At 38.3% G+C, this 22288-nt stretch overlaps 1 protein-coding gene across 1 annotated transcript in view; it reads right to left on the bottom strand.

The window, feature by feature from the left end:
• FAM83B (family with sequence similarity 83, member B) overlaps window positions 1-20813 on the bottom strand; it is a 41914-nt gene extending 21101 nt beyond the window's left edge. Inside the window, exon 1 of the mRNA XM_009874351.1 lies at window positions 20370-20813. Within this exon, the coding sequence (XP_009872653.1) occupies window positions 20370-20813 (444 nt within the window). The remainder of the gene's footprint in view (window positions 1-20369) is intronic.
• Window positions 20814-22288: the final 1475 nt, after the last annotated feature.

Below are 22288 nucleotides of genomic sequence, written 5' to 3'. Positions count from 1 at the left end.
ACTTTTGCTTTCAAGTTTGCTTATGCAAGAGCTGTGCAGTGTTTGTCATCTTCGAGACCTTAATAGTAAACACACTTCTGAAATAAAATGAGAAGAGCTGAATAAATAATATTCATATTTTATAGATAAACTATTTAAAATATCATGCACAGTGCTCAATGCTGCTGCTAGTACATATATGTATTTCAAGAAAAAATTAAAATCCAATAAAACATGACTCTATTGTTCAACTGCATAATACTGCCTGAAATTGCTTGCTGTTACTTGCAGGAATGAATATGTACTACAGGTACATTAAGCACATAAGGAAAAATCATAAAAGAAAGGCAGGGACTTAAAGAAGACGTGGAAACAGTGCTTCCACAGTAGACCCTGGAAAATCTTGCAGGTAGATGAAAATAAGTGTTTCAAAAGCAAGAAACACTTATTTTCGATACTTCTAAGTACAGGAAGATTTTGGTGGATCCAAGTCACCACATAAACCTGATTATTTCAGAGTTGCTTATGACTCAGAAAGATGGACTTTCGAATGCCTATATGCAATATGTTAACCACAGTCCATAGGGATGGCCTATCAAACATTTTTAGTATGCAGAAAAAATAAAAACACACAGTCACGGAGGACTCGTAAGCCACGTACTGGTAAGTCCATGAGCCATATACCAGGGTGACTTTGCAGCAAGTAACAGAACTTCAGTAGAAGATTATTACTTTGTAAAATTAGAAACATTGCATCCAAGAGAAAACAAATCTGTTTTGGATGGCAATACCCAACTAAAAAAAAATTAATTAGTGGAAGCCTACAGACCAATGAGCATGACCTGATTACACTTAACACTGAGAAGCAAGCCCTAATCATCTCATTAGTTGTTGGAGGTTAGTCCTCTATAGACACTCAAAAGTTCTTTGTCCAAAAGGTAGATTTCGTAATCCAAAGGAACACTGCTCGTGAAAGTGTCTCAGAGACACTTGTAGAGAAAAAAAGGAATAGAGGTCAGGAAGTCTTTACAGAAGACACTGTTAGATATTCACAGAACTCCAGCTGAGACTAGAATTAATTTTGGTTAAAAACCTCCCCCAATTCATGGTCGGTGAAGGTAATACCAAGTGGAGAAAGCAGTTCTCAACAGAGGCTCCTGTTAGTCTTTGGAAAGAGGCAGGATAATCTCCTTGTCTTATAAGATTAAGAAAGAACATTCCATTCCATTGCAATAGAGTCATATTTTTTAATAGCAACTGCCATTAGCAAATCTGGACAGTTTACACCTAAGACAGTGAAGGAATTTCCTGTTCTGCTGTTGGTCATTTTTTATCTGAACTTTTGAGTATTTTGAGGGAAATAATGCCTTCACTCAGTATTAAAAAAATCAGCTTGATGATCAGGTTGCCTCCTGAGCCTGACTTCTGAAAGGAAAATCAACACAAGAGTCAATGAATACCAAAATAAAGGCTAAGCATATATTTAGGGAAAGGTAAGTGGGATAAAACCATCTTTTCAAATATTGCTTATTTTATCGTTTTTCAGTATTACAGCTTTTGTGTTCCACTTCATACACTTGATTAGGAGTCAGTAAGACAGTTGTGCGAGGTATACAGCCTTAAGGACTGGTTAATGGCCAGATGTTTAAAGCAGTTGTCCTGTGAAACATTTTTTTTCGCATGTATTTCTAGCAGCTTGTAGGACTCAATGATTTTGAAGATTTTCATATAGTTGTCACAAAAATGCAAGCAAACCCACTATAATTTACAGATTGCTATGGCCTGCTTCTGTCACCCTTCTCCCTTCTCTCACTGCTTTGCCCTTCCTCCCTCCTGTCTCTCTTCCCTTCCTGTCCCTCCCTCGTTCAAAAACTTCAAACTGAGTTAAATTTTAGATCGGGAAAAAACAAATATCTGATTTCAGATATTGAATGTGGGCTTAAAATGAGTTTTTACACATTTTACATGAACTTTAACATACATCACTTTTTATTGCATCTTTTATGACCATATCGTTATGACACTCATAATAAAGCTTTCGCTTCCTGCTACAGATGCTATTTACTTCACTACCACTAATTTCAAACTCTATAAATGCACCTAATTATGTTTAAGGAGCATAATTTAAGCAGTAATCTGGTTAGGGTAAACCAAAAAAAAAGAATCCAGCCTGTTTAAAATTACTGGTCACAGGTCAGTGATGGGTCAGTACGAAGGAAAGCCTGTATAAATAGAAGAAGATGAATAATGACAATTTTCCTCAGGGTTTAACTCTGATCAGTTCTCTGTTCACCTTACATATTATATTTTTTTCCAGTTCAGCTCCACGATACAATAAATTTGTAAGTAAAAATATTATGCCTGGACAAATACCCGTAGTAATATTTATGTTGCTAAGAAAAGCAAAGTCAGATCACTATTCTGCGATATACATTATAGACATAATGTACGCCTGCCTATGTCCATATGGCACATAATTACAACTGAACACCAGGTCAACAACCCAACCGGATGATTTTAACTATCTGGTTTTTTTAAACATGGTGGCACCTAAGTAGGAACCTTCCCTGATACCCAGGAGAAGCGGATTACACCAGCTGCTTATAGAGCAGCTACAGTTAATGGTGCAACATGTTGCTAATGACTGTGTGCTGGCAGGCTGCATTTCAATTTCACCTATTTTAAAGACAGCTTGTGAAACTAATTAATTAATTATTGTCTGCAAATCATGTTGAGATCCTCAGGTGAAATCCGTCACCCTGGCATGCTAGATTATTCATTACAAATTAGACAAAAAAAAGAGAAAATAATTGCAGACTACTCTGAAAGCATCAGTAGAATGTCCTGAAGATAATATAAGATTAATCTAGTTAGTAAGTAGTTATTTGCAGCTTTTCAGGAAGAAAACAAATTCATATTATTATGCACATTACTATATGGAGCAAGATATCTTGAAGAGTAGGGAAGCAATTAAAAAAACTCTGCTCAAACCTCCTGTGAAGCAAACTGAAATGAAGCAGATAAGTAAATCCACAATTCCTGTAGACCCCAGTGGAGTGGATAGTGAATTGGAACTAAATAAGGCATTAAATAAAATTCAATTCCTGGATCAAGTGCAGCACTTAAAAAAATAAAACAGGAGAGGAATTGCAAGTAAAATTATTCCTAGTTTAAAGATTTACAGTATCAGTAGCAATATTGTGCTTTAAAATATTGTATTAAAAAAAATCAATTTTGAAATCCTCTAGAAGCTTTTAAGAGAAGCCTGACAGTTCTTGATCAAAGCTGAATCTTCCACAGATACTGAGGCATTTGAGGATTAGCAAGTCCATGGATAAGAAACAAAATTAATAGAAACAGGTTAAAAAAATTAGAAGAAATATTTCTTTCTTATTTCTTTCTGCCAGGTTTTTGCTAAACTGTTCGTTTAGTCTCTATGGAGCTGAATTTTGAATAACCATCTTTGTGAGACAACAACAGACCATCCAGCTTAAGAATGATCTTGGTGACACTTCATTTATTTTTTTATATATGCAGCTAGCATCAGCTTTCAGTGATCTGCATACAGCTCTTCAGTAAGGCCACGGAAGTATTAATTCATCATTTGCAATGTGATACTGCATTTATGCAACACCACCAGAAAGATTATTTGGTCTTTGCCATAAAGTCAGAGCAGATAACCTTAATGCTCCGTCTTTGGCACCCACTAGTCTTTCCATCTAAATGTAAAAGTTCATTTTTAAAGTTTAAGAGGTTATTCAGAGTATTCATAATATTTTCCTAAATTCAGACTCCTAAGTCACTTCCAAGAGGCAGTTGGGGAGGAGCTGACACACAGCCGGGCTGCAGGAGAGCCTTCTGCCATCCAGACTCCATTGCCTCAGCCACAGATGGGCACAGTCAGCCTGCTCTCGGGGGCTGCTCTTCTCATTTTTCTCAGCCTCACAAGAATACTGTGAAGCACTCGTTCCTGAATGAATAAAATGAACAGTTATTGAAATAAATGAGCTATCAACGTGCAAGTAAATGAACTCTTTATACTCAATTGAGCGAGTGACCAACATGGCGAGTTAATAGGGTTTTATTAACGGGTAGAAGAGAAACATGTTATCACAAGTCTTCTGTTGTACAACTTCACGTATGTGAGATCATTCTGCAAAATGTTCCTCCTGATACGCATTTCATGCTAGTTCACACACATCTCATTTGGGTAATGATAATCAGATATCTAATCCTGAAACACGCTGAACACCTGCAAGAAATGCAAAGCTCCTGCTAGGGCAAGGAGGCTTCTTCCAAAACAACACAGCAGGCACCTGGATTTAAGAATGCAGGAAGAAAATCAGTCTCAAGGGAATCTATCGCAGCTCTTCAGTAGCTTTCTTTGAGAGATTCGCTGCCTGTTTGTGTCTGTGAGAACCCTGCAGCCACCAAACATTCCCGCCCTGAATAGATGTATACCTCAGGGGCACATATGCTAGCAAAAAACATGAGGGGTAGAGAAGAAAATTCACTTGTTTTACCATCAAAACCAGAATCTGTCTAATCATAAGGCAGAAACACCACTGACCAAACCGTCTATGGACTTACATTAAGCCATGTTCTGCTGGAAAATCTGCTCTTGAAAAATGTGCCAAGCATGCTAATAACTTAATATACTAGATGGCTTGAGTTGCCTGAAAATAAGTATGGAGATGACAACCTGCAATACCTCTGTGGGCGAGAGGTGAACATTTTATTCCAGGAACACTTTGGAAAATAACTGCTTTTTGATGCATACTGGAGCCTTTCAAATAAAAATTTGTTTCTTATGAAGTACCCCACTCTGCTCTCAAGAAAGATCTTCCCTTGAGTAACCTGCACGCTCCACATTCATGTCAATAAAGCTCGCCGTACTAAACTGCTGTGCATCCTGGGCATGTACACATACCTACAAACCACACTTTCTGCATCACGGGGTGTACACCTACGTGTACGGGATTGCACACACGTGCATGCATGTTGCCAGAAAAAGAAATACTTTAATACTAGAGAATCATAGAATGTGTTGGGCTGGAAGGGACCTTTAAAGGTCATCTAGTCCAATCTCCCTGCAGTGATCTGCCTCTCTGCTTTAGATAAAAGACTGTAAGCCAGCATCGTATTGACAAAAGCATGTAAAAACCAGCATTCATCTCAGATGTAATAACAGATCAGCTTTTACCCTTTCTTCTTTCTTATTTAAAATTGCTTATTTCTTTTACTGTTCTTCAGCGTCTTTCCCTGTAATTCTGAACTTGCTCTAAGATGCTGGTGCAGTCTGCACTCCCTAGGGAGATGAAGTGCAGCTGTCAGGAAAGAATTTTTCAGGGAGCTTATAATGTTTGGTCAACCATGACTAATAGTTGGTAATTAAAAGATACCCCAGTCCCTTATCAATCAGAAAAATACAATATACATCATCTTAATTGACAGAGGAACAATTTTTGCAATAGAAAAGGAGTTGGGTATGCAACAGGTAAGACTTTCATGACATTTATGTAGGTGACTGAGCTGAAGTGCAATGTAAACCAGAAACATTACTTCAAGCGAACTACAAAAAAGATATCTTCTTGTTTCTCACATCTGCATAGAGAGACACTGTGAGAAAAAAGTAACAGCAGAACATGAGCAGATAATGGGGAAATAAAAAACTCTGCTTCTTATTTGGATATGACTGAAATATTTCTGCTTGAATGCTCTACAGCAAATACACAATCACATGGACAAGGAAAAATACACAAAAGACTGATGCAAAATATAAGGTTTTAAACCATTAGAAACATCTGAGAAGGTCAATTCCATTTTAAGCTCTTGGAACTGCCTTCTCTACCCCTAGTATCCCAAACTGCATATATGTATTCACAAACCACTCCGAGCTAATACTCACATTTACAAACAAGGAGTCTGTAATCTACGAGGAATTTGTATACACACCTTCCAAGTCATGGACCAATGCTTTTAATATCAAGACTTTGATATTCAGCAAAAATAAAAGGATAAAAAGAATAACTTTTTTTTTTTAAAGGATATAAAATGTCTTTGAATCAATGTAAATGTGTGCAACTAGAAAGGCATGTGAATCACTCCGAAAAAGCATTTTACCAAGTTCTAGAAGATATTAACACAGAAATGTATTTTTAATAGACGAATGTTATTTATGGCCTTCAAAATCACCCCCGGCATAACTTAAAAAATTAAAACTTACTGGTCTGCTACTTCTCTGTCATAAAAGACTCAGAAAAATTACCAGAAAAGAAAACAAGCAGCTTTTTGAATTCCTCTTAAATTACTTACAATAACACTTAAGTGCATACAGAAAGCTTTTCATATGTAAAGCACAAGTCATTTCATAAATGTGAGAAGAACATTATTGCATCTATTTTTATCTGAGAAACTGAAAATATAAGAGGGGGTGTTGTGTGCCACACCGCTGTCCTGTGCAGGGACATCTGAGTCAGCCCATCGCTAATTAGTTTTGTTACTGGATACAGTCTAGTCACACTAACATGATGCTCTGGGAAGGAGAAAACGCCCTGCTCCTTGTGCACCTCCTCGCTGCACTTCACTCTGCCATGTGAACAGATCTTCAGAGGTTAATGGCCTGTATTTACAGAGACGCAGAGCATCCCCAAGTCCCTCTGAAAGCAATCCCTGCAGCTACCCAGCAGCCTGAGGCTCACCTCGCCCTCCAGTCCTGCATTTAAAATTCTCTGCACCTTCTCTTTTTGGCCGACTGTCATGTTGAGTGATGAGATACACAAGCAGAAAGCTCACGCAGGCTTGGTCTAGGCTTGCAAAATGGGTTTCTTCAAGCAAATTCCATCGTTTAGAGAAAAGTAATTGTACCATAAAAAAAATAAATAAAAATCTGATCTCCTGAGCAACCATGAATTAGTTACCCAGAAGTGCTGACTGTAAGACTAGCACCCAAGTGCTTTAAGGTCAGATTTATTTTTAGTATCAGTTCTTTGAAGATGCAACATTGTCAGGCTTGTGTTGTGCTGGGAATCAGATTTCATTATCATAATGGCCCCTTCTGACATCTGCGAATCTGTGAATCTCTCAGTTTTATCAGCCTCTGCTGATTTTGGCATCTGGAAATGGCTGCAAAGATGAAATAGGGAGGGCCCCAAAACCTGGTAAAAAACTATCAGTTTTTAAAAGATACAAACACTGATTAGAGGTTCATGTTTATCCAGCTCTTTTTGCAAAACTATTTCCAATAAAATCAATTAGAAAATCCTATTTGAAAAGCAAAGTGGTGGCAGGGCCCTTGGAGATGACACATGAATACAGTATGAGCAGCAGCTTGTGAAGAAGTAAAGACTGAATTATATGAAACATCGTATTCATTAAAATATTGGAACCACTAGCCTGGGCAAGGGTGGAGGGGAAGACAGTGCCTCTATGAACAAGCTCAAAACTAAAGCCTTGCCACATGGATTTTGAGAGGAATGGACCTGGAGAGCAGAAGTCTCGCCAGATGCAGTGCAGAAGACTCATTCCCATCAAAATCCCAGGCTCAAAGCACCCAAAAGTGTGCCGAAAACAACCCAGCAAGCAAAAACTGCAGATGAATGATTCTCTGAAACACTGAGGAATATCTGGGAACTTGAAAACAAATGAAACATCTAATTCAAGATCTTCTTGATTCTGTGGTTTTGAGCAAATTTGATCAAAAAGGAAAAAGAGGGCATAGTTTATTAACATTAAAATCCTTCCTGGACAACCTGATGACCTTCAAGAGCCAACCATGACTTTGAAATTAATTAAAATGTCCTAAGTGAAATGTGTTCAATTATCATAATGTGTTAATTTAGTTAAATATGTTAATAATTACCTTGAAAGCTTTTTTTGCATACATCATATTCATAGGCGTTCTGCATTGCAGACTGTGTGGTACAATATTTACTGTGGCAGCTGCTGACAGCAAGCTTTTCAATGGAATTCCAGAGTGTGTCATGTACATATTTATTTATATAAATATTATGTAGCATGTTTATACAGATTATTTGGAAATTATTTAATGTAACTTTTTTTTCTTTTTCTATAGGCAAAAGAGATCTCCGCTGTTGGGTTTATATAGCTTAGAGCTGTAAGACTGACCAAGAAGGATGTTTTATGTTTTATTGTTTCAAGATAAAATGCAATCCAAAGCCACAGATAAGCACTTTAAAAACAAAACCAGAACAGATCAATGCTTGTTACATTGTTATTGCTATGGACTTTATTCTTATCTGTTGAAAAATAGACATACTGTGATGGAAAAATGTAATTCAGTGTGTTTTTACTGTAACTCGGCACTATAAGTTTTAGAGTCAATGGACTCTATTTTCTAAATATCTGTATTTTTGTTACATGTAGTCTATACCTTAAGAATAGACAGCTGCATTATGAACTAGGGAGCAATATATTAAACTGAAATGCTTTCTTCCTTCACTTTATATCTCAAGAGACTACTTGGTATAATTAAAATGTAGCGAGTCACCTTCTCTGATAGTACAAGCAATGTCTCCCCATAGAATTTAGCAGAGTATGAAATTCTGATCCTTAGGATTTTTTCAAACACCACTAACAAAATTCAAAATAAATATGCCTACTTGCTTGCCCACAATTTTTTATCATCATAGTGTCATAAATGTTCAAGAAACTATTTCTCAAATGGTGTGGGGTTTTTTGTTAAATTTTTTAAATTTAGGAATATACAGCACTTAAAAAACAAAATCCATAACATATTTCAGACAGTTCTACCCGACTAACTAAACTCCAGATGTTCACTTCTTACTGGTTTTTTTTTTATTTTGCTTGCTTGCATGCCAGCATGCATTAAAAAGTGCATGTGTGCTTTCAGTATAGATTTTGCAATCATTTCAAAAGCTCTAGAGTACAAATCGAGAAACTTCTCTGTAGAATTTTCTTTGCACTGTGTATGAGCTCGGTAAGCGTGGGCAATGTGGAAGAAGATAATGAAGCCTGTATCCCTGCTACAAAATCTTTAGGTTTGCTAGAAGAGGACTTAGTCATTTTGGCTGAGGCCATTTATATGAAGTTAGAGAAAAAAACCAACCCAAAATGTTCTTTGATAGACATTCTATATATATTTATCTATATCTATATAGACATTCTATATATATCTCACTCTCTGCATCAACAGGATAAATTAGTCTTACTTTTGAGGTTTTTTTTAAGTAACCAGCCCATCTTCTGTAACACACAGATGTGCACCCATTCCTTTGGGTGAGACTTCTGTGGGGTTTTGGCCTGTGCGTGCTGGAACCAGCAAAGGAGAACTGAGTGGTGGGAAAAGCATCTGGGGAAGGGAAAACCTTCCAACAGTTTCAATGCCTTGCTGGAGTTTCAGATATTCAGTTCTTCAACACAGATTTATCTAGCATTAAAAAATCACACCAGTCTGCTTGGACATACATTATAGGGTTTTTTTAGGTGCTCACAGTGAACGCAATCAACTAAAATATGCTCATTTTCTACTAAAAGTGTACTGCGGCACAATTTAAGAGATTAATCAAATATTTAAAATCAGATTCTTAATGATACATGGTCACATCCCTAGGCATCAATCCTGCAAACACATATGCATGTTAAATTAATGGAACCCCTTGTGTACACAAATTAAAGTATTTAAATCCTCTCAGGACTGGGGATCTCATTTTGCTTGAAGACGAAAAAAAGTGTCTTCTTTGAGCAGGTTTTTTTTTCTCTTCCCTTTACTAAATACCTAAAAAATTATTTTCAAGTTTTTTTAGATATATTGTTTGCCAAATACAATGAAAATCAACTGCGTATACAAGTCATTTTTGTCATTAAATAGCCTGTTGTTATTTCTGATACATGAATGCTGTATCTCTCCTCTTCATTCTTGCTGCCAAAACTTCAATTTATTGCAAAATAAACTGGAGGGCAAATAAAACAGTCCTACTGAGAAAATACACCTCCTCTAATACTTAGTTTCTTAGATGTACGATCAGTAATAAATATCAGAATATGCCCACAAAACTGAGTGATTTCACTAGCAATTCAAAAGGATTGTTGCATTTCTAACATTGTGGTGGTGTTTTACTGGGAGAGACACGGGAAAAGGCTTGAACTCCTTTACTGCAAGCGTTTGCCTCAGGTGTGCTGACTGGCATCCTTCAAGGCACCCATGTTTCTTCATTGACCTAAGAGGGAGCTCACATTCCCAGACGTCACACTTGGAACTGCATTCAGGAAAAACGCCAAAAATACCTAAAACTGGGTGAGGTGCACGATGAAAGGAGAAAAGGCAGAGAGTGGGCTGTCCAAGGGGATGAGCTGGAGTGGGGGGTGAAGAGAGAGGAGGAGGAAAGAGGAACTACAATGGAAAATGTATAGGTTTCCAATCGTACTGTAAGCATGGCCACTTCAGGAGGAGAGAGCAGAAATGCCTGCGTATTACAGACACTATCCACAACTCTCGTGCCTTACTTCCATGCCTGATACTGATTATCATTGAGTTACTACTGATCGATGCACAACTGCATGGAACAGAGAAAGCTGAATCGAACATTATTGGTTCATCTGCATTTCCCTTAATCTGTCCCTTTCCACGTGACATTGTAGCACTTAAGCAATCCAAAGCTGCCAGTATTTTCACCTTGGGTGCAGGCTCCAAAGCAATATGGTCCCTCAGGAGGTCTAAACAGCTTTTAGTTGCTGTGCTGGTTTCTGACGAGGAAGTCTTCCAGGAACTGAAAGGACTAGCAGAGACTCCTGCTCCTCTGACGTGCCTCTTTCCCAATTCCCAAGAATGGCACATCTTTTCCTTCTTTGTATTCCTCCAAAAAGCACTTGGAGCCCTGGGTCTGCAAGGCTCTGACGTTTACAAATAAGAGCTTCCTGGGCTCTCAACAGCTCATTACGAAGACACTGTTTAATTCCTCTGAACTCCCAGCCAAGGAGTCCAGCCTTTAATCGGAACAGCAACCCTGTAACAGGAGGTTGCAATTCAGTATCACAGTACTTCAGATCTGGATTGCACTTTCTTCATTAAATGTAATGCATAAGAAATCAAATCATCCCACTAATTAGATTTCTGGCACAAGTGCCTTACTGTCATTCAATAAGCCTAGAATTCATTAACAAAGTAGATTATGATATTAATGTAATCATATAGTGCATCATAAAATCTATTGTAAAATATAATGATATTACTGGTGATCATATAGTGCTAAAACATGGAACAAGGTGATAGCAAATAAACAAATAGGAGTCAGTCATAATTCCCAGTTTCTTCTCTATGCTTAGCTTTCTCATTTCAAAAGCACCTCGTTTGAGAAAAATAGGTTTTGTTATATTATAAAGCAGCTTTCTGTAGACTCGTAACTTCACATAACTGTAAGGGTTGCATCCATTGACGGTCGATATTTTTAGACCCATCCTGTGCAAAGATAAGTTAGAGATCTATCAAACAGATACTGTGCAGCCACATATACCTGCCTATTATTTAAAAGAAACCCACACCCTTGACAGTGACTTTTCAGACAATTATTGCGTGTCTGTGCTAATCCACCATTAGGCAGTGCCAAGAAATTACCGGAACAGAAGACACCTTCAGATATTACTGTTCTCTGTCATGCTGGATGGAGACCCGGTTGCTCTGACAGGCAGTGTTCTCCTGACATTTGAGGGAAATTTGATTTGCAGGGTGACACTGTCGATTCTGTTTGCTGCCTCTGACGTCTCTGATCAGGGGGAACAGCTCATTAGCAATGAATTTTGCACAGCCTAAAAAGGGCTGCCCCTTGGTGGGCATTTCTCGAGAAAGATCCCATGGAGAATCAGCAGGCATTTGCTCTTCTTCTGTGCTGGTTATTTCATCTCATCCTCATTACTATTTCTGGCTTACCGAGCATCAAAAGCCTAGCAGGAAAACACTAACTACAATACCTTCTGTAGGCTGGTGCCACTCAGATTCACTTGAATCAGGTGGTGATGTCTAGTGCTCTACTTAGTGCTTAACTCATAAAGAGAGTTTATTGAGCTGAAGTGTGGCCTGCTTGGTAAGCAGTGCCTGCAGCTCCAGGAAACAGCAGGAAAATACAGCTGGAACGTTCTATCTGCCATCTGAACCGAAGGCACACCCATTTGTCTACCTGAATACACAATCCTGTGCTAATTTTCGAGCCCAGTTGCTAATGAATGAAGCAGATATCAAAGTTTTCTTTTCATCTCTGAGAGATACAGTGCGTAACTTCTCACATTACCCTATCACCCAGCTTCATCTCTCCCGGCAGGATTGCTGGTAGAAGTGAAAAGGCCTGAGGAGATCTGGTGCTGCAGTTAGAAAAATATCCCTGGATAAAAGACGCATCCCAGAAGTTTTCTGGAGGCAGTCTCATGCCCACACACCTTGCTGGGGAAAGCAGGGGTCACCATAGACTCTGTTTTTGAGGAATCCATTGTGGTTTCCTCAGGTCTTACATTTTCTGGGCAGGCAGTGCAAGCACTCCAGACCAGGAGACAGAACTGATTAAGATAATCGATTCTTAGGTAAGGTATGAGAACACCCTGTGTGTATCTTGAAGACACATCCTCTTTATCTGAAGAGAGAAAAGGACTTTATGCTGTTACAAATACTACTGAAAAGTAAGCACTACAAAGCTACAGTTATATATTAATGCAAACTTCTATGGAGAAGCACTGATGCTCCTCAGGAATTAGTTTTCATAACACTAATGCACAACTATGATTTTTTAATCAAGTAAAAACACAGAGACAAGAAAATAAAAATTTGTTATCTGGCTCCTACTTGCTCTGAGTACTGTTTGCTAATATATAATACCTTCAGGCTTTTGGTCTATTATTGTGCCTCTTTTTGAATTGTGATATATATTAACTTAATGCTTTTGTGGTTCAGTTTTCTATAACACTGCACACACTTCGTTCATGTTCTTTGATGGCTAAGGTTAAAGGACAGCATAAAAATTCTGAATCTACTGTTTATACTGCAGTAGTGACATGTCTGTACTGCTTGGCACCAATCAGGAAGACTAAGACACCAGTAAACCATACGATATACAGACATGAAGCAAAACTGAATGATGTTTACAACCGCAGAAAACAAACACCCAGGATACAGGAAAAGACGTCTTCTGTATTTATAATGCACGTAACACTACTGTAAATTCAACTGGATTACTGACCAGCAAACTGCATACTGAAAAATTATTAATGATGTTGATCAAGTAAGCCATGACCAGATCTTGCAATTGTTTATTTTGACCGTCTTTATTGAAGTGAGTCATTTTATGGATGTCTGCAGACCCTACCATAAAGTAGCAAGCTCAGCGCCAGTTACACCCTGATGTTGTTGCGATGACTATTGCTTCTTTCCTTCCAAAGGTAAATTACAATAGGATTCTAAAAAGCAAAAGTCCTCTGAGGTCTCAGGCATGCTGACATTTTTGAAAATGTGGACTTTAACTTTTATTGTACAGAATAGCTCGTCTTTATTAGGAAATGGTTACAGACATACTTTATGAGCAGGCTAAAAGGAAAGGCGTGATCTCACTGGTATCAGTGGCAAGGTCTGCACTTTTTTTTTAGAAAGGTAAATACTGAAATATACTTTGGCTCCTCTGTCACCTGTGCTGGAATACCTGCAGTACTCCTTGGGGAAAATAACGCAGTGTTAAGCAAATTGTCCTGCAAGCATTACAAGTCAAGTAAATACTTGTACTCAGATCTGATATATGAGGAAACAATACATGTAACTCGGTGGCACTGAATGCTTCTCCTTCAAAACAGGAAAATGGGAAATTCTGAACTGGCAGCTCTCCTCAGATTTTTGAACTTCTTGTTTTGCTCCAGTTCTCCATTTTCCATGTAGTTCCTATCATACTATATTACACAATTACTATGCAGCAGTGCAGGTATCTATACCAAGCATTTAAAATTCTATCACAGAAAGTATAATATTTTAGTTTCCAAATTCTCATACATAACAAACAAATTTGAAGTTTAAAGTCATGCAAAATGTGTCCCCATCCATCAGAGTATTGCTGACTATGTTGAAAAGCTATGAGAGATCAAAAATTATGCTAAAACTGCGAGAGATCAAAAAAGGCCTATGGCAATATGAATGGCAAGTCATTAAGCCTATAGTACGTTAGGCAATATTGTTCCCTGGCTGAAAAGAAAAAAGTGAGAAAACCTCAGTTCTCTTGAGGATAGAAATTCAGAAGAACAAAAATAACACTTCAACATTCAGGTTTTTTTCTGACAAGCAAGAAAAGGTAGGGACAAAACGCAAATACACTGGACTGGTCACTGAAAGAAGCATTCTGTCTGGGCAAAATTCTTTTAAATCAATGGTCCTGTATTTATAGCATATTTTGACCTATAATTGCTTCAGCATATTGTAGTACAATGTTACTGTTGAATATGATAAAGGACATTTTAATCTACTGAATGTGCAAAAAGCGCAAATGACTTTTTGACAGCACTTTTGTTTTGACTGACAAAGATTTACGTCAATGAGAGAAAAGATTTTAATGAAAAAATATTGCCACAAAGTATATGCTTATGCTTACTTCCTATATATATGTGAATGAGATAAACATTAATAAAGAAATAGAGCTGCCTGTAAAATCTGGCCTTTAACTTTCCGTATTCCATTTTTAAATCCATCACAGAAGTGTGATATTTTGATAACACATTAGCACAGCTGTGACAAAAAAACCCACTGCAACTGATTAAAAATTATTCTATTGGATTCCCGCTCCCCAGGCTAGCCATAGCCTCTGCTTTTTGGTTTTGGATTCTTCCCACCTCATGGGAGGGCTAAGAGGAAAAACGGTGGGTTTCATGTTTAGAGCAACGGCGTATAAGAAATGCATTTCACGGAAGTCCAGGGCTTTCCATATTGTCAAAGTGCCTGCAGACATGTCCCATCGCTGGCATTCCTCCCTGCCTGCATTATAAGCACAGTGCTGGGACTGCTCAGGGACTGCTCTTACATAGAGGGAGCAGGAAGGCAGGGAGAGAAGGGCAGAGGCAAATAAATCAGTGTGAAGACTCCAAACGCAAATCCAAGCAGCTAAAATACCAGAAATAATTACTCATAGTCAGAAGATTGCAAAAAATTTATAGCGACTCGCACAATAATAGCACCAGGAGCGAAACTTGTGTTCTCTTTCAACACGTTGCATGTGCCCTGTGTGTAGAAAAGCCGGGACATGAAGTCAGTCTCTCTAACAAATCTATCAAAACCCAAAGATCACGTTTTACCTGGAAACCATACGCATGCTTGCCACGCTGATTTTCAACTGATAGGAAGTCATTTAACAGGAGAACGGAAGTGAATGATGAAGGCATCCTTCAGCATAGTGACTGGACCTACTGAAATCCTTGTGGAGTAGAATAATTTGGCAGGGAAAATGCTACCTATATGTCTCCAGCTGGGAACTGAGTCTTTCTGCATGCTTCTTCTTAAAAAAAGATATCCACTGTTTATCAGACACCACAGATAATACAGAAAACTTCTGAGTGGGATGACTATTGCACTTATCTGTTCTCTCTCCCTGAATACAGCAGATTGTTCTAGCTTTTATGAACAAAAAAAATGCAGCCCCTCTCTCATCTGCTTGGGCTGCTGCAATTAACGAGCTAAGACAAGCATTGACACAAGCACGATTCATTCCCATGGTTGGCAAGTATTGTTGAAAGATTAAGAAAAGATTGCTCGACACACCCATATTCTACACATATATTTCTGTATAGAACCCTCACTCTTCATACAGGCATGTAAAGAATTTGATTTTCTTTCGTACTAGACTGCAGACGGCACTAGTCTGTTATCACTGTATTATACACATGACCAAATGGGATCTACAGAATCATAGAATCACTTGAGTCAGAAGGACCTTGAAGACCATTTAGTTCCAAGTCCCCCACCATGGGCAGGGTCACCTCCCACTAGATCATGTTGCTCAAAACCCCATCCAACCTGGCCTTGAACACTTTGATACAATAGCAAATAATCATTTTTTATGTAATACACAAACTCTCACTCTTGCCTGAAACAAAACAAAATTAAAAAAATATAATTGTATAAGAAAACATTTCCTTTTTATATAATTGTGAAATGAGTCAACTGTTTTTATTTATTTGTCTAGGTCCACTGCTCTAGACAACGCAGACATCAGATCTCGTACATAACTCTCTCACAAGAATTCAAAGAAAGTCCTCTTCGACTTTCTAAGGGCCTACGTACAGTGGGCCCAGCAAGACTTAATAACAAGTTACACTCATTTACAGTATAATTTAATTATTTCCCAAGGGTCCAAGTTTTTGCAACCTCTTCTCATGTTAAAAAGCCCAATCATGAGTAATTCATCATAAACTGCCTATTTTGATTTTCTGAAATAACAACACACTGACCATTTAAATTTCTATTTCAGCTTCTAAACAGTTAAGGGTTTTTTTAAAAGTATGCTTAAGACTGCTAGTCTATTTGAATAAGATAAAACGAGTGAAAACTATTGCATATTTATCAGTTAGCGTGAGACTTCACACATCCCATCAGAAATCCCAAAAGTATGTCAGGGAAGCCTTTTGGTGTCTTCTGACTTGTGCTGCAAACCAGCAACACTAGGGTTGTCTAAACAACATCGTTGTTTATAAAACAGATTTAAATTCTCTCCAGGAAGAGCTGCTCCCTATTTGGAAAGTAATCTAAAAGACTCAGAGCTATGTATTCACTCTAAAACTGTGTAGGAATGTCTCGGTGGTGGAGAGAGGAGTCTAGTTAATGAAGTAAGAGAAAAACACACTGCCAGAAGGACTCTTTGGTGTCCTGTCCTTTCCATGTTCTGGAAGGCAGTTGTGTTGCCTCACCCTGTCAATCACGCCTGAGAAGACAGTATGAGCCATTTCTTCCACACAGTTACAAGCCTCAAAAATGGCAGTTTTGAGGCAACTCTTATGAAAAGTCATACAGGGAGAGGAGACTTCATTATTGAAGTCTCTGTGTTACTTTATAGTAAGAGAAGGAAGTTTCACGTTAACCTGACACAGATGAGTAATTATCTTGATACCATTTCCCAGATGAATAATCTCAGGAAAAACTGCTAAACATTATCAGCTGCGGTTCAGACAGCCAGGCCAGGATGAGTCAGGCTGTAGGAGCACCTCAAGCTTCAGTGAAGCCGGAAACCTGCCAGTGACTAAAGGCAGAAGCCTCCAAAACACACAAGAAATAAGGCTACTGGCTTGTCCGTTCATCACTAAGGTCAGAAAGACCTTTCAGTGCTTTTCCCCTACATAGATATATCAACATCCAAAAATCCTGTGTCTCCCCAGTCAACACACTCACGCCAAACAGTCTCCTTGTATGAACACAGATTTTGTGGAGAGCAGACAGTGGCTGGCAGGCTGTATCATTTGGAGATGAGGTCTAGTTACACCAAAAGTAAACCCATTCTGCTGGTATGTCAGATCTGACCTAAGGCACTCTGCTAACACGACACTTACCCTGCAGAAATGCTGCAGTACAGACTGCAGTGTAATGCCATCCTACGTATAATAGAATGCCCCAGCTCTAACAGAAGTTCAGAAACATATACCACAAGCACGGATCCATCTCCTTAAAATGGCTAGCTCATTCTTCTAGGATTTAATAATACTGATCCTTAGCTGTAAGAAAAACATTATTATATTGCCTGTATTTACCATGAAGGTGATGTGCACAATTTTTAGGCAGATTATGCATCTAAGAAACACGTAAATTACAAGATTTTCTTACAACACTTTTTCATAGTCACTGGTTTTAGCCTAGTGTAACATAGCCTTACAAATGATTTTCCTCTTTAGTCAGGAAAAATCACTGTCAGCAAGCAAGTTGCTTAATGTTGTTTACAACACGTCTTCTTAAGGTCAAAATTAACATATGTAATGATCATTTTGAGGAGTGACACTGTGATGCATCAAGCATGAAAGAGGTCAAGAGTAAGTCCACTAATAATGTCATCTTACCCTTACATATCCCCAAATACTCGAAAGAATCTAGATTTAAAACAGCTTAGTCTCCTTCACAAATTTTTAGGCTAGCATATACATATAAATATGTATCGATAGGATTCCTTCAAGGGGTGAATCAGTGCAGAAACATGCTCTGCCTTGTCCTTGCAGAAACTGGTTTCCTATTGCACTGAGTGTTCAAATAGCCCAGGGAAATCAGCACTTGAATTCAGGCACTCGAATTTGGTGATTCAAGTTAGGTGGTATGAAACAGTCTATTTATTTTCCCACAGAAGATTGACAAAATTCCCATAGATTTGGCTTGTATTGGTTTAATGTGATTTGCTGAAGAATTTGTTTATTCTTTACAGGTTTCTGGTTTTCATGTGTAGCCTTCTCCTATTTCCTTTGCATATTTTCATAAGACTATACATCTCCACTACACATAACAAAGAACCCCATTTAATACAACTATATTTTTATAAGTGGCTTAGGAGAAGTAGCTTAGCCTGTTTACAAAGCGTTTGCCTGCTGTAAGTGTATTTTAAATACCTTACTTCACCTTACTTAGAAATCCTTTAAACTTTCTGTGCATCTGCAGACAGAAGAGGCTGAATAACACTACGTTTTTTAGATTTAATTGCTGCTTCCTGAAGCGACTAATCCATATCATTGTATCAAAACTGGTATGGTTGTTGCTGTTGAGGTTGTGCTGATCAAATAAACAAACCTTTCAGCTGTCAGATTCGACAGTGACACATACATAACATGCTCTTTATAAAAATGGAAGTGCCACAAGCACATTGGAGAGCCAATATACTATGCACTCAGCCTTTTTCCAAAGACAGATAAGAACAGAATCTAGTTTTTCTCCATGGCTGCATTCAAAGGAAGAACACTTATTAAAATGGCATTTTAGAAGTCAGCATCACCAGCTGAGACAGCTGTCAGAAAGGGACTAGATGGCACACAGCCAGTCAGCTAGGCACAAAAAGCATGGAAACTAACAGGAAACAACGTTATAGCAAAACTGGGCTGGTCTTGGTAGGAGAGTTAACTGTGGCTTTTCAGTTTCCCTTACAGTGGATACATTGGTAGCTCAGGTGGGGCAGCTGAAAAAGAGCACCGAGTATCTTGGGCAAGTCACAGTCAAGCCTCACTACATACAAAAGCAGAAAACACCAAATCTCATTCTGAAAGGAACAAAGAGGGAGAGAAGTAATTAATTCTCTTCTTCCTTGAGTGTACAGTCACTCTAGACAGTGAACAGCAGGATAAAAGGTCTAGTGATAACTCTATTATGGCAACAAATTACATACTTCATCTAAATAGAGGAGAGACATTGTAAAAAGAGGTTGTCCTTCCCTTCCCCGCCCTTCTCAGTCTGTTTCGACTGCACTCGTTTACATGCACATTTCAGCCACTGAAGTGTTTACGGATGCACTCGAGCTAGAGCCCGCCCTACCAATTTAAAGCCAGTCACACAGAACCCAATTTCTATCACGGGGAAGAAAAGGGAGCGTGATATACTTGCTAGGAATACTTCTGAAACCTTGTCATAGCTCTTTAAAGAGTGGCCCACAGTCAAACAGATCTGCATGCTAATACATTTTTCAGTGTTTTTTTTAAAATTGACACTGGAAAGCAAAAGGTGTTTTGTACATACTAAGATGTAAGCTGGGTGTGCCTTAGGAAACTAAAGACGCAAGCACTCCTAAGTGGAGACAAGTACATTTGAAGAAGTGTCCACATTTCTTATATATAAGTCATTAGTCAGAAATGAAGGCAAGGCACAAAATTGAAACCTATTTCCTTCTTGCCTAAACCTATTTATGTTTTCTTCTGAGCTCTCTTTAATACTTTCTGACTGATTTCTGCAAGGACAGTCAGGATTGCAAGATCAGAAAACCCGAGACTCTCAAGGTACACAAGTCAGGTGTACACCAAGGTGTTTTAACAACTGGCTACCATGCCAAACTGATGCATGTGCCCACTGATGCAAGAGAGAAACCTTAGGACGTATCCTGAAGTTAGACAGAATTGTGTCACTTGAGGTATATTCAACAGACATCAAAGAAAAGGCGTGCTGATCACCCATAAATTTCTCACAGACTGGTCAGCATTACAATAAAATGGTAATTATGCTTCATTCATCACTCCAATTAATCCCTAATATCCTGAATATAAGGTTAATCACATTAGTGGATGTGATACTCAGGGACTAATCTCAGTCTGGAAAAACCTTTCCATTTGAATTGTGAGCAGTCAGATTTGTTTTTTCCTGCCAGATGGAAAACAAAAAAAAAGTCTCTAGTAAAGCACCAATGAGATTATTATTGCTACTTTTTTTCAATAATATTTTTCATGTTTACCTTTCTTGCATCTCGTATCATCTTCCGAATAGTCTCCTTTATGGTGTAAGGCTGTGCTCGTGGTGGATGAAAAAGAAGATCAATATTTGTGCCACCAGAAATTCCAGGCATCAGGTAGGGCCAACCTAAGTCAAGATTTGGGGCTTCCACATCTGATTCAATGGGCCAGTAGGTTCCCGAGGAAGAGGTGTCATCAATGGCATGGTTAGAAGAATAAATTGTGTTTTGGGGAAGTTTGTGAACATTGTTCAAAATATAATCAATTTCCTCATCCGCTAAGAACTCTGAGCATCTTTCTTTGGAAAGAAATTCTTTGTAGGCTTCTAAACCTCCTTCAATTAGAGCATCAATAGCTACTCGGTACCACTCCTTGTAGTGAGGTTCAATATAGTTGTCTGATCTGCATTCCTCATGTAAGGATGATAGCAAAGACGAAGTTTCCATTTTCACATATATTTTGTAAAAAGTCTCTTAAACTTCCATTCATGAGCTGATGAAATGTATCTGTAAAAAGATAAAAGTAAAAAAACCATAATATTTCTAGAGACTCATGACATGCACACAGATTTTATTCAAAATACTCTTCTGGTAACATTGCTCTAAGCTTTTCAAGCACCTTCCAAGAACTTAAAAGTGTTTCGAAAAGGCTCAGGAATTATGATTGCCAAACGAATATTAAAGAGTTAGATAAAAATCTTCTTCCACACAAGGCAAAACTAAACAGATAGTTAAGTGATTTGATGTAGTTCTCACACCAAAAGTTGCAGCAGAGCTCGTAATACACTGAAGATCTGTACCAGTAACACCAATACATACCCAATGTATGTTCCAGTACACTACCATAGGTTGTGTTTCAAAACTTTCTTTATTAACAACTGACAGAGTAGCATTCAGAGGAACATTTCAGAAACCAATTATATTTCCTACTTTTTGATGCATTAATCCTTCTCTGCCATGCATTCCTTCCTTTTCTTCAGCTTCTTTGAAACCACAGTCATTCAGATCCTTCTCCTTATCTATCTGTTCTCTCATGCTGATCTAATCCATCTGCTGCTCCCAAGCAGGACCAGCCCACCTCATTTCAGTGAGTTATGAGGAACTCCAGAAAGATTTCTCCTCCCACATCTGGGATCAAACTCTGAATCAGCAATCTGATGTCTAGTTTCCACCCTGCTCACTCCTTCTGCCAAAAGGAGCGGCTCCTTTAATCTCACCTTTTTTTTTCTTTTCAAAAACATTAAGTTGTTTACTGCTGATGATTTATAAATTCTTTCTTACCATCTTTCTATTTCATTTAACAAGAACTGAGAGCATTGGTTCCTGCTGTGACAATTTAAGGTAGATAAAGGAAAAATGGCCAACATTTCTCCCTTCACGTTTGTGTAGCTCTATGGGACGCCAGTAACCGCATTGTTTGCCTAGAACTTAAAGTGCAAGGTATTTCTGTACTGGGCAGGTAAGCTACCAAAAAAACCCACCCAAAACAAGACCAAAAAAAGTGAAAAAAAACCAACAAAAAAGGGGGAGAGGGGGGCAGAATTCTGTGAGAGTAGTATCAGCACGTCCATGTAAAACTGAAAGATAATACAAGGTAGCCCTGTTTCCTTTTTCAGGACTAGAGCATGCAACTTAAGAGAAAGACAGCAGAAGTAGGAAGGACATCCAATGACAGCAGAATAGTTGCAAAAAGCATATACAAACTACAGCTTGAAAGCTAACACTGGGTTTCCCTACAAGCCTAATTAACAGTACAGCAGTGTAAAAGCAAGGAACAGTAGTAGAGACTTCTGATTTCATTTACTGGCATATAAATGCAACACAATTCGCTCTTCACCTTTTAGATATTTTTGCAAACAGTGCATTTGCTTTCCACTGTCTGCTGGGAACAGTTTAAATCTTCTTGAAAGGAAAAGTAAATT

Source organism: Apaloderma vittatum, unplaced genomic scaffold (assembly GCF_000703405.1).
Source record: "Apaloderma vittatum isolate BGI_N311 unplaced genomic scaffold, ASM70340v1 scaffold13978, whole genome shotgun sequence".
Classification (NCBI taxonomy): domain Eukaryota; kingdom Metazoa; phylum Chordata; class Aves; order Trogoniformes; family Trogonidae; genus Apaloderma; species Apaloderma vittatum.
The sequence above is the reverse complement of the archived record's forward strand: the minus strand, read 5'-3'. Positions and strand labels throughout refer to the sequence as shown.